The sequence below is a fragment of the Acinonyx jubatus genome, chromosome E1, assembly GCF_027475565.1.
Source record: "Acinonyx jubatus isolate Ajub_Pintada_27869175 chromosome E1, VMU_Ajub_asm_v1.0, whole genome shotgun sequence".
NCBI classification, from domain to species: Eukaryota; Metazoa; Chordata; class Mammalia; order Carnivora; family Felidae; genus Acinonyx; species Acinonyx jubatus.
The window spans coordinates 48882403-48896360 of NC_069397.1; the positions used below are offsets into that span (position 1 = coordinate 48882403).

General features: G+C 39.5%; 1 protein-coding gene across 8 annotated transcripts in view; it reads right to left on the reverse strand.

Annotated features, from left to right (window-relative positions):
• The window catches only part of ABCA8 (ATP binding cassette subfamily A member 8), an 89300-nt gene that overhangs the window by 50858 nt on the left and 24484 nt on the right, over nucleotides 1–13958 (reverse strand). For 5 of the 8 annotated variants that reach the window (XM_015072661.3, XM_027047938.2, XM_053212481.1 and 2 more), the window contains 5 exons: nucleotides 10488–10589; nucleotides 9117–9321; nucleotides 5648–5812; nucleotides 1520–1626; nucleotides 387–613 (listed from right to left, as the gene is read on the reverse strand). In XM_015072661.3, coding sequence (XP_014928147.2) covers nucleotides 387–613; nucleotides 1520–1626; nucleotides 5648–5812; nucleotides 9117–9321; nucleotides 10488–10583 — 800 coding nt within the window. In that variant the 5' untranslated portion in view covers nucleotides 10584–10589. Of the gene's footprint in view, nucleotides 1–386; nucleotides 614–1519; nucleotides 1627–5647; nucleotides 5813–9116; nucleotides 9322–10487; nucleotides 10590–13958 lie in introns of those variants that run through there. The other 3 variants (XM_027047940.2, XM_015072664.3, XM_027047942.2) reach the window with 2 other exon arrangements.

Here is a 13958-nt window from a genome sequence, read left to right on the forward strand (position 1 = left end):
CATGCTAGATCTTCAGTCTCTAGAGAGCTCTAACCCTTGACTTCTTTTTTCCCCTTTCAGTACCATCCTGGCTTGACTTCCACGGCCGCCTGGCTTAGATACCCAAATGTACCATTTCTACCTTGAGTCTCTTACCAGTAGACTCAACGGCCGTCCCTCACTATTTCTACCTCACAGCCACCTCACAAACCCAACCCTGATGTTTCTTCTTCAGTCCAAAAAGCCTTGTAATCCACAGCCTTATCCTGACAAGCATTACATCAAGGAGAATTTACCCCATTCGTAGGGAAGAGCTGGAAAATCATTAAGTTTGAGTGCTGATGCTTTGAAGAAGCCCACTTTCCCCGAATCCCGACATTCACTCATTTGTGCTACACTTTACTCACCAGAATGCCGAATCTCGAAGACCCATCATCCTCATCAAGCCCTTCATCTTCTTCCTCTCCCTTGTAACGTTAATAGACGCATAATAAATGAATGAGGAAAAGGAAATGATGCAGAAGAAAATGAAGAAATCAGTGGCAACACCTCCTTGATAAACAAAAGGATGTATCTTCATATTTTTTCCAGTGACAGACATCAATTCCTCCATTACTGAATGATTTGTTGTGGTCTGAGGAAATACATCAGTAAACAAAATTTGTATTTTAATGGATAGCATGTTCGTTTCCTTTTCAATTGTCTGTTTTCCTCTGAATACGTAACTGGTCGGTCTGGCTGTGACGCTAGCCTAACTTTACTCGCTTCTTCCACCACTGGCCCACTTGGAGCCTTGATTCCAGGCATTCTGAGGTTCGCACAGCTCTCCAAATTTACTGTGTGTTTTATCACCTCCCCGCCTAACACTGCCCTACAATGTGCTTGAAGTGCCTTTATGACCTTACGTACTTGGCAAATCTTACCTTAAGCTTCAGTTTTAATGTTACTTCGATTAGGAATTCTTCCATGGCATTCTAGGCTGAGAAGTTTTGCTTGTTTACTTACAGGGACTTTCTTTATATCTCCTTCTCCCATTCTACTAAGATTCTTATTAAATGCCTGGCTTCCTGACAAGGTTGAGTCCTTGGGAGAGAAAATTTCTCTTCCATGTATGTCTACTGTCCCCATGGCATATCAACTTAAATACACTTCGATCTAAAGAAACCAGTGATCAGAGCACCTGGGTGGCTCAGTCAGTTGAGCATCAGGCTCTTGATTTCGGCTCAGGTCATGATCTCACAGCTTGCGGGTTCGAGTCCCTCATTGGGCTCCATGCTGTTAGTGTGGGATTCTCTCCTGGGTTTCTCGGGATTCTCTCTGTCTCACTGTCTCTCTGCCCCTCCCCCCGCTTGCACACACATACTCTGTCTCAAAAATAAATAAATAAAACTTAGGAAAAAAAAAAAGAAAAGAAAACGAAACCAGTGATCAAGCGAAAGAATAAGGCTACCCATTTCTGTATTCTTCCATGAAACTTTTGAGGCTTCTCATACCGTTAATCTGCATGGAACGTTAGTTAGCTGGGAACAATCGTACTCACTTCTATAATAGCAGCATTGATAGCGGCTTGAAGAGCCAGAAAACCTTTTTCCCAGTATTGTGAAACTTGGCAGCTAACCTCTTCAGTACCCATTTCAAAACAATGACCTTTAAGGAAAAAAGATGATGGATGGTTTCAGCTCTGATCGCAGGAGACAGTGCACTTTACAATGGCTACAGATTCCAAATGTTATTTTGACTCAAAGCCTAAGAAAATATAAATGGGGGGTGCGCCTGGGTGGCTCAGTCGGTTAAGTGTCTGACTTCGGCTCGGGTCATGATCCCGCAATTTGTGATTTCAAGCCTCACATTGGGCTCTGTGCTGACAGCTCAGAGCCTGGATCCCGCTTTGGATTCTGTATCTCCCTCCCTCTCTCTCTGTTCCTTTCCCACTCATACTCTGTCTCACTGTCTCTCTCTGTCAAAAATAAATAAAGAATAAAAAAAATTAAAAAAAAATATAAATGGGAGTAATGATTCTCAAAGCAGGGCAGGCAGAGTACTTGTAGGGAACATTCTGCATTAAATGAGAATTCACCGTGCTTCCTTCCACTACCTTCCATGCTTCTTCACCCATCGAGAATCTTGTTGAGGGGCTACCTGGGTGGCCAAGTCACTTAAGTGTCTGACTTCAGCTCAGGTCACGATCTCGTGGTTTGTGAGTTCAAGCCCTGCATCAGCTCTGTACTGACATCTCAGAGCCTTGAGCCTGTTTCAGATTCTGTGTCTCCCTCTGTCTCTCTGCCCCTCCCCTGTGCTCTCTCTTTCTCTCTCTCTCTCTCTCAAAACTAAACATTAAAAAATTAAAAACAAAAGAATCTTGTTGAGCTCTTCTCTTCATGATTTTGTATTGTCAAAACAAAATCTTTTTGTGTTTCCAAAGATTAGTAGGTCTCATACGGATTGAGAACTAAAGCTTTGCCTAGCATTAAATACACCACAGGCAGTAATGAGCAACTGGGAGTTTGGAGGGCATGACCTACTATGTTTAAATCATGTCAATAGGAACATCTTTTGAAGAAAAAACTCTTACCAAAAAAAAAAAAAAAAAAAAGAAAAAGAAAAAAAAGCCTATCAGTCCATTGAGTATGAAACTGCATTAAAGAGACACTATTTATGGGGCACCTGGGTGGCTTAGTCACTTAAGCGTCCGACTTCGGCTTGGGTCATGATCTCACAGTTTGTGAGTTTGAACCCTGCATTGGGTTCTGCGCTGACAGCTTAGAGCCTGGAGCCTGGAGCCTACTTTGGATTTTGTGTCTCTCTTTCTCTGTCAAAACTAAATAAACACTTAAAAAAAGAGACATTATTTAATATGAAAAATTAAAATTGAATATTGGAATTATGTGTGAGTTTCATTAAAATTTTAACCATTTAAAAAATCATTTCAAAATAGTTCAGGCCTAAAGTGATGAACACATAGGTACCCGTGGCCAAATTTTAAAAATAAATAAATCATTACAAATACAATTGCAAACCCCAGTATATTGCCTAGGATCTCATTGCTTTTCCTAGCACCAAGTTCCTAATTGGTTCACTGCTTTCCTGAACTTTGTGTTCACGTATGCCTTTAAGCTTTTACAATGTATCTCAAAACTATACATGCAATTTAAAACTTTTGGGGCATCTGGGTGGCACAGTCGGTTAAATGTCTGACTTCTGCTCAGGTCATGATCTCATGACCCGTGAGTTCAAGCCCTGCATTGGGCTCTATGCTGGCAGCCAGAGCCTGGAGCCTGCTTCCGATTCTGGGTCTCCCCCCCGACCCCTGCCCCTTCCCTACTAGCAATCTGTCTCTCTCTCTCTCAAAAAAATAAATATTAAAATTTTAAAAAATTATTTATATCTTGCATCTCATTACAGCGATCGTTCTGTATTTTGTTTCATTTATTCTATATTATGATTTTGAAATTTATGGCCTTATTTTTTCTTCTTATGATTGTGTTGAACCACATTGAAAGAAAATAATTCAATGTATTTATCCATTCTCTTATTGATAATTTGGTTAGGTTTTTTTTTTTTCTTTTTACTATTGCAAAGAAAAAAAAAAGGTTACTGCTATGAAAGTCCTTATATACGTCTTCTCATAATATGTGTGTATCAGTCAGGATAGTCTACAATATGCCTAGTAACAAACAACCCTCAGATCTCAATGTCTTTTCACAGCAAAAGTTTACTTCTCAGACTATAGATTCAGCACAGATCTTTGGAAGGAGGGGTGCAAGGTCCTCTGTTTCACATCTAAGGGTCCCAAGGTGATAGGGTTTCTATCTAGCTTGCAGAAGTATGTGAGGAAAGGTTGTAGAGAACTCACATCTGCTTTTCAATACCTTGAGTCTAGGTATCTAATTATAGCCAAAAACAATTATTCTATGCCCTCAGGAAGGAGAGGAGAATAGGCTGCAAATCTTCAATAGGCATGAGATTTTCTCTAATAAAATTCCTATGATGCTGGCTTACAGGTTATACACATCTTCAAAGTAAAAATAAAATTTCTCAATTTTTGTGGAATTAAAATACTTTATAACAATTGGATTTTCTTTGTTACAGACCCTTGTCAATAGTTTGTATTGTTCTATTTACTGTTCTTTGCCAATCTGGTTGAACGTGGTTTCAAAATGCATTTGCCTGAATGCTAATGCAGGCAAACATCTGTCCATGTGTTTATTCTGGATCTGTGTTTCTCCTTCTACAAAGTTCCTATTTATATCTTTCACTTCTTTCCTATTTCTACGTTTTTCCCCCTTATTTATCCAAAGAAAATCTTTCTATATTCTGGTTATTGACCTTTTGTTAGTTTTATTTGTTTTTTTTTTAAATTTTTTTAACATTTTATTTATTATTGAGAGATAGACACAGAGCGTGAGCAGGGGAGGGGCAGAGAGAGAGGGAGACACAGAATCTGAAGCAGGCTCTAGGCTCCCAGCTGTCAGCACAGAGCCCGACGCAGCGCTTGAACTCAAAAACCACAAGATCATGACCTGAGCGGAAGTCAGATGCTTAACCGACGAAGCCACCCAGCCGCCCCATTGTTAGTTTTATTTGTATAAACATTTCATCACAAGTTTTGCCTTTACTTTTCACTCTCTCTCTGAGGTCTTTTGGTGAAGGTAATTCTTTAATTTTTATCTAGTTGAATTTAGCCGTCTTTTCTTTTGTAGTTGATGCATTTTTTGCTTTAAGAATTCTATTTTATCCAACAGTTATAAATATACTCTTCTATATTGACTTCTAGACAGTTTATAGTAATTTGTTTTCCATTGAGTTCTGTACTTGGAATTGACTGTTAAGTATGAGATAATTTCATTTTATTCTTTATGGAGAGAGAATTTTCCCAGCACTGATCACAATGTCTTCTCAGTCATATGTTAGTTTTCATGTTTAGGTGAGACTTTTCCAGGTTTCCTTCTGTTTCATTGGTCTTTTACTATGGCAATAGCATACTGTGTTAATTACTTATAATTTCACTCTTTTTAAAGACCATCTTGGCTTTTTTTCTTGTTCACTTCTTCACTGCGTATATAGTTTCCTCAAGTTCCACATTAATATAGAAATTTTCATCTCATTTAAACCCCAGATCTTCTCACTTGTCCTCATGCAGCTAAAACCTAAATCTCTTTGTTACTGAGACTGGCAAAATCATACAGCATTAATAATAATCAATCAGTTTGGATTTGGTGACTTCTTCATTTTGGGCCCTCAAGAATAAACTTACTCAGACACTTGAAGAGAAGTTTATTCTATTTTATCCATAAACAAATATACTTTCCTTTAAAATTAATATATTACAACTGCATATTACATATAATAGATATGTATACATATATATGCATGTGTATACATATACACGTATCTGTGTAAATACATGTACATTATATATGTACATATACATGTGTATAATACATGTATAAATATATGTACATATGTATAACCATATATAATAACCATCTAATACAGTACATTAATAAACCCCAAAACCACTATACATTTTTAAAATGTGTTGATTATCCTACTGACATCACATCACAGGCAGGGGTTTTTAAATTTGCTGTGCTAACACATGTTCCCATGTACAGCCTATAACATAATTGTAATAGAGAGCAGTGGAACTGGGCAGCTAGCTAGTTACCTGTATGGTCCCTGTGTTCCTTGATCGTTGGGATCCTGTATCCCAGCGAGAATTTCAAATGATACGAGAATGTATTAGAAAAGCTGACTTGTATTATTTCTGCAAGATAATGTGTCCTTAATTCTTGAATATCTTCTTCACTGGACAGTCCCAAGACTTCTCTATCTGCCATTACAAGAAAGGAATATATTGATTAGTAAATTACAAGAGATCAACTTTAGGAGGCCATGTTAAATTGCTTATATTAGAGCTTTCACTGGAAATAAAACAAAATCAAATATCTCCGTTGAGTAAGTCAGGAGGAGTAAAATTTGGGAACAGACATTGCTAACGTTCATCTAGACACATTCGGAAGGACTCCATGAAAATTAGTTATTTTATTTTCATTTGTAGTTCTTGAACCAATTTCAATCACGTATAATATTACTCCATTCCAATTAAACTATTCACATACGAATTAGCTTTGCAATAAATCTCCAGTGGTAGTAAACACATGCATATATCTTTTTTTTAAATCACAGTTAGTCTCTGGCTTAGTCTCTGGTTTACAGCAGGTAGAAATGATTATAAAAATTCTTTTTCCTTTAATAATCCTGACAGTATGCTAAATAGACTAAAAGCAAGAGTGAGAAATTTAAAAAATATGTCGACTATGTTGACATCACTAAAATAATCCCTCTTTTCTGCAGATAGTGTATTCAACGCCATACAGATGTCTCATTAAGACTGAAAAGATGAGAAGGAATACAAAGCAAGTCCTGGGTTGGATGGGAGTGTTGAAGATGAAGTCAAAAAAGAAGGCAGCATGTATTTTGATAAAATTACTTTTTTTTCCCCTGGAATCTATTCCTTAAATCCATGTGATCCTGAGCAAGTCGCATAACCTTTATTACTCAATCCCCACTGTTTGTAAAATAAACATAATAATATCTATTTTTAGTATTACAGAATATTACTAGAGTATAAAAAAGTAAAATACATAATAACAATATGATAGAATCATATTCTATTACCACAGAATAAAGTCTCTATAAAAATCTAGCACACGATAGCATTTAATGAATATTTACAATTTTAGTTACATTATTTATGACACAAAGATAACAACGCGTTCATTGTAAAGATAAACTTGATGTAAAGACACTGTGCGCAGTAGTCATTTAATGAATATGTATTAACTGTTGCAGGGGACTTTGAACTAGGGTGTTGCTGGGAGGCACAAATTCATAGCGTTGTGACTTCCTAGGAGGCCATCTGTGAACCAAGGCAAACATGTGTTGGGATAGACAAGGAGACTACACCTTAGGTGGAGAGCGATCAGGCTATGATCTTGAATCAGAAGTGGGGTCAGTGTTTGCAGGTGAGATGCACAGTGTAAACATTCCAATTTGGAAGGAAGTAAGGCAGAGGTAGTTGGTGAGGCGTGATGGGAAAACAAGTTTGGCTGTAAACCATCCACCTGTCCTGGAAGTGTGCAGCGAAGCATGGACAGGAAGGAAAAGCCCAACATAATTTGGGAACTGTGACCACAGAACCTCCAAATATAGATTACAGACAGGTGGACTTCTGGATACTCAATACAGTTAAGGAGTCAGAATCCAAGCACAAAATTAATGGTTACATAAGCTGTACTAGCATCATGGACATAAGGTGACAAAGAGAAGAGACATTTTATGGATTCCCAGGGACTGGGCAGAAAAAGATCCAAAAGTTCTCCTCACAGTAATACTCGTGGTGGAGAGTTATGGTGTTCAAAATTAACATGAAGTACCTTCCAAGGCACATTTTTATGTTCTTTTTAAAAATTGAGATATAATTCATAGAACATAAAATTCATCCTTTAAACTGTTCAACTTCATGATTTCTAGCATATTCACAAAGTTGTACAAGCTCTAATCCATTTTTAAATTATAACTCAACTCACAATTATAGGGCAATCACCATAGATTCCCCTTGGAGGTATGCATTTATATTTGCAAAGAATTGTTTTTAGTTGCCTGACATTCAGTCCCCCTTCTAGTAAACACTCCAAAATTCATCTGGGATACTGCCACTCTCCCACTCACATACCACATGGTTTGGATGTGGTTTGCAAAGTGACGTAGGAACTCAGCCAACGGGCAATGACAATAGTATATTCTTCTATCCAATGAGATTAGTTCTTGGTGGACCGAGACCAACATTAACCCACAGTAGACCATTTTTCCCATGGGTCTAATCTCTAAAATTATTTTGAACTGTTCTGTACGCTTTTCACAGGGGTTGTTTGTGGTAGGGCTTAAATCTGGAGATTCTACAGACTAAGTCAGCTTCTGTTTGGGGGGAGCCAACCTGAGAATGAGGCCAGCACACAATACTACAGACCTAAGAATTGGAGACGTATTTCTTCCTTTGTTGTTGACACATCTCTATCCATACTCTCTTCCTTTAAGCGTCTAGCACCCCCTTTTTTTTTGAGACAAGCTGAATTGGGATTCTCTCATTCTCAACTGAAATAGTCATGAAAACCATAGCATTGTTTATCATATCTTGACTATGGTGATAATGTGGCTCAGAGAAGTTGATGACTTGCAAAACGCAATGCAAACCCAGTCATAGAAACACTTTTAGTCAAGCGTTCTTTGACTCTAAGACTAGTTCTCTTGCCTCTGCACCAGGCTGCTTCTCCTCTGATTTAAAAAAATTAGTTTTCAGGGAAGTGATCCTGACAGTAATAATACTCTTATTTTTCTTTTTTCTTTTTTTAATATACGAAATTTATCGCCAAATTGGTTTCCATACAACACCCAGTGCTCATCCCAAAAGATGCCCTCTTCAATACCCATCACCTCCCCTCCCCTCCCTCTCACCCCCCATCAACCCTCAGTTTGTTCTCAGTTTTTAAGAGTCTCTTATGCTTTGGCTCTCTCCCACTCTAACCTCTTTTTTTTTTCCTTCCCCTCCCCCATGGGTTTCTGTTAAGTTTCTCAGGATCCACATATTTACTCTTATTTTTCATTGATAAGTATCTTAACACGGAAGCGTGGAAATCTGAAACACACAATGAATACTCACTCCTCCATAGAATCCTCAAATATAGTAAAGCTGTTTTTTGGTAGTAAAAAGGTAGAGAAAGAATTCCTATAATCAAACTCAAGGAAAGACTAGCTGTTTTTGTCACTCATCACAAGCAAACGCCGGAGGGAGAGCCTCATTTTAGTAATAATGCTTCCATGGCAATGTCAACGATTTCCTTAACACTCCTGCTTTTCAAAGTCTGCCAAACTCTATATTCCATGCTTCCCCAAATCCTATGCAAGATTAAGAGTTCTCTCTTGAGAGACTGTGCACTCCAATTTCACATAATCTAGAAAATCTGACAAGTAACGTGGTTTATCCACTGAAATGCAAATTAAATGCATGCATCTAAAGTCACTTGAACCAAATATTGCCATCAGAAATATTTCTCTTTGGTTGCCAGAAAACTCACCTTTCATGAAGGAGGCTAAGGCTACTTTGTCCATGATCTGCTGGGTTACGTTGGTGACCGGTGTGAATGCAATAGCAAATGTAGTATCATTGAATGAATCTACCGGTCCCAGGTCCATGGCGGGCAGTGAAGAAAAATCATGAGCTTCATGATAAATAGGATATTCATACAAAAAAAGCAGTAGGAGCAATGAGCTTAGCCATTCCTACACAATCCAAGACAAAGAATAAAGAAAATTATGAGTTTGAATCAGTTATCCACAATCATTTGGGCATACAGTTTGTCTCATTCATCTTTCTGATCTCAATGTATGCCACATTAGGAACTGTTTAAAATATGTACCTTACAAATGTCAGCAGTCTAATTCCATTGAGTTATTCGTAGGAATTCAAATGTATTGATCCACAGCACCAGTCTAAAGCATGCGCTGATCATGGATGTATGAGACACAACAGTGGCGACCTATCATAAATTATTACCAGTGGGCAGGAACTACTCACACTGTATCTGATTCTGCTCAAAGCCTAGCGTTACATGAGACAGTTCGAGGACACCTCTTCCTTAGCAATAATACATTGGCTACAAGGCAGGAGTCTGGTATTGGAAAACTCCATACGATTCAGGCAACCGGAGAAGCTATAACTACCTGATTTTAAAAAGACCCTGGAGTTTAACCAGGATTTTTGTTGTATGGTAGAATTATAGGGGCTAATACTAATTTTGTTCTTGGCACTAATGTCATTTCCGAGTTTTCCACTTGTTTGAAGAGAATAATGTATTTTTAAAAAGAGAAAGAGATTCAAAACCGAAAATACCCGCCAGCTACTTCCGGGGGTTGATTTACCGTGCCTTCAGAATCTCAGCATCTGGACCTGATGACTCATGAGTAGGAACACTAGCAAAAATGTGACCATTGACTTAAAAAATTTTTTTAATGTTTTTTTTTTTTTTTTAAGAGAGACAGCATGAGTGGGGGAAGGGCAGAGAAAGAGGGAGACACAGAATCCGAAGCAGGCTCCAGGCTCCGAGCTGTCTGCACAGAGCCCGACGCGGGGCTCGAACCCACAGACCGTGAGATCATGACCTGAGCCGAAGTCGGATGCTCAACCGACTGAGCCACCCAGGCGCCCTGTGACCGTTGACTTTTAAAACATTTATTGGATTTTGTATTGTTGGCCAGCTTCAGTGCTTTAAGACCTCAATTTAGGGTCTATGTCAAGTGAAATGTCTGCAGACAGATTGCAGTTTGAGGAACAGCTTCTTCTGCAACAGAAAGGTTGTTGTGTTTTGTTTTTGGAAGGGGAGATAAAGCATAGCTATTTCCCAAAGAATATACATTTTCGTCCTGTAAATACAAAGGGACAGGCATACCATTAAGGGCTCTCTCTTCATTCTCCATTTTTTAAGAAGGTTCTTGCATAATAATGCGCATGTTTGTTGACACACACTTATCTCCCTCTTAATCATTTTGCCCTGTTTAATAAGAAAGACAAGACGATCACGTAAATGCAATGGCCTTAATGAGAAGAAATCTCCCCACAAACGAACAATCAAAACAGAGCAGGCTGATCGTTGCAGCGCTAGACATGAGCGCTAGGAATTGAGAGTTCCAAAGTTAGTTTTTCATAACCCGCCGCCCTGGCTTTCTTTTCCTCCCACGTCCAAACTCTTTACTCCCTCATTTGTTCATCATGCATTGTGTCCATCATCATTTTCTTGCCTCTCAGCTCAAAAGTCATCCTTTGCAGCCCGCTCTGTGAAAGTGGATGTGGGCCCTAGACATATTTTCCTTTGCCAGCCGCCATGATGTAAAACTGTCAGGAGAAAGGACTGAAGAGGCATTTCGGGAAGAAGAGACTCTTCTTTTTGGTGTCAGAGGGGTTCATTTTCCTGGTTCTTACAGAATGTATTCTCCCCCCCCCCCAAACTGCTCAGAGGAAATGATTTCCTCCAGCACAAAGCATCTGGATGGTACAGGTTTCACTGTGTGTTTCCAACAGCTCTTGACCACAGAGCAGTAATGCATCTGGGAGCCTGAGACAGCTGGAGCCTTTCCCCCAGACTTTTGTTTCCTCCTGCTCTCCACTGCAAAGACAGAGCACTCCAGTCCTTGTGCCCATAGCTTGACATTCAGGCTTCCCTGTCATCCCGTGGGCTGCATCAACATCCATCCAAACACACCTTATTTGACACAACATGACCCTTGCATGGAGTTAGCAATGGCCATCTACCATCAAGAATGTGGTGGGAAACCTCTCTGCCCCCGTTCTTAAGCAAAGGTGAGTTATTGCTGAGGTTTGCTTGGGAATCCAGCACTGATACAAAGCAGAGACAGGCTATCATCCAAGGAGGAGAGAGGATGCTTTCACATATCCAAGACCTCCCAACAGATACAAGGATAGATCATACAACAGGCAACAAACCAAGTTTCAACACACTGAAATTATACTAAGTTTCTTTTCTGACCGTGAGAATAAGAAACTAGAAATGAGTAACAAAAGAAAAGCTGGAAGGACATGGAATCAGTGATCAAAAACCTTCCTGCCTTCGTGGCTCCGTTGGTTAAGCATCTAACTCTTAATTTTGGCTCAGGTCATGATCCCATGATTGTGGGATCAAGCCCCACAGTGGGCTCTGCACCGAGCATGGGGCCTGCTTGAGATTCTCTCTCTCTCTCTCTCTCTCTGCCCCTCACTCGCTCATGTGCACACACTCTCCCTCTTTCCCTCAAATAAAAAAATAAAAAATTAAAATTAAACAACCTCCCAAAAAAGAAAAGTCCAGGACCACACAGCTTCACTGAATCCTACCAAACATTCAAAAAAGAAGGAATGCCAGTCCTTCTCAAAGACTTCAAAAACCTGAAGGGGAGGGTACACTTGCAGAATCATTCTACGAGGTCAGCATTACCCCAAGGCCAATGCCAGATATGGATACTCTAAGAAGAGAAAATTACAGACCAATATCCCTGAGGAACATAGATGTAAAAACCCTCAACAAGATTTTAGCAAACTGAACACAACCACACATTAAAAAGATCATACACCACAACCGAATGGGATTCACCCCCACGATGCAAGGATGGTTCAATATATGCAAATCAATGAATGTAATACAGCACACGAGTAGAACGGTAAAAATCATACGGTCATCTCAATAGATGCAAAGCATTTCACAGAATACACATCCTTTCATGATAAAAACTTTCAAACAAGTAAGCACAGAAAGGATAAACCTCAGCACGATAAAGGCCATATACCACAAGCCCACGGCTGACGTCATACTCGATGGTGAAAGGTTGGAAGCTGTCCCTCTAAGATCAGGAACAAGACAAGGGCACTCACCCCTACCACTCTTATTCAACATAGAAGGTTCCAATTCTTCACCTCTACTTTTGTCCGTACCTTTTGTCTGAGAACTCTGGAGTTCCTTCCCTGAGGGCAGACGATAACTTTGACTGTAGAGAGGGATGGGAGCACTCTGTTACCAGAATTGTGCCAGTTCTGAGCCTAGACCTTATGAGACCTTGAATCTATCTTCTTGTTCCTGTGGCTCTGCCATTGCTATCAGAGCATACCTGGGCTAGCCTCTGGGATGAAAAGCACATGAAACAGCGGACTCATCCCAGTCATCCGAGTATAGAGTAGCCGACATCAAAGGATGGCCAGCCAGACCCCAGAGATCTGAGAAAACTTATCCAAGATCAGCAGAACCACCTAAAGACGAACCCACACATCCCAGCCGTAAATGTTTATTGATGTGTGTTATTTGTTGCCTTTTTTTTTTTTTTTTAGTTTTGCTATGAAATGTAAATACAGCTACAGACAAGATATGTTACTTAGGATCCCCTACTTAGCCCCTACAATATTGCATTTCTTTGGTTTTAGTGGTTTTTTAATATTTGGTCTCTAACTTGATCATGCTGTAGTCTGAGGAAGTGCTGCTCTGTAAGATACTGTTTCATTGAAATTCCTTGAGACTTCCTTGGTGGTTCAGCATATTTTAATATTTGGAAATACTCCATGTACGCTTGAAATAGCCATATGTCACCCTTTAGTTTCTTTTGTACGTATCTTTCATAATTGTGTTCTTCGAACCTTCAGCATCCTTTTGAATGTTATTTGCGAGAGCAATCATTTTACGATAGAATTCTGTTAAATTTTTCCACCGATCATGGACTTGCCAATTTTTTATTGTGTCTCTGTTACATTAAAAAAAATTTTTTTTAATGTTTACTTATTTTTGAGAGAGAGAGAGAGAGCAGGGGAGGGGCAGAGAGAGAAGGAGACAGAGCATCCAAAGCAGGCTTTGTGCTGATAGCAGAGAGCCTGATGTGGGGCTCAAACTCATGAACAGTGAGATCATGACCTGAGCTGAAGTTGGATGCTTAATTGACTGAGCCACCCAGGTGCCCCTCTGTTACTTTTTACTGTGTGTATTTATTTATTATTTTATTAAACTTTTAAAAAATTGTTTATCTTTATTTATTTATTTATGAAAAAAATTTTTTTTAACATTTTATTTATTTTTGAGAGAGAGAGAGACAGAGCATGAACGGGGGAGGGGCAGAGAGAGAGGGAGACACAGAATCGGAAGCAGGCTCCAGGCTCTGAGCCATCAGCCCAGAGCCCAATGTGGGGCTCGAACTCATGGACCACGAGATCGTGACCTGAGCTGAAGTCGGACGCTTAACCGACTGAGCCACCCAGGCGCCCCTATTTATTTATTTTTTTGAGAGAGAGGACAAGCAGAGAGGGTCAGAGAGAAAGAGAGGGAGACAGGGGTGCCTGGGTGAGTCAGTCGGTTAAGCGTGCGACTTAAGCTCAGGTCATGATCTCATCG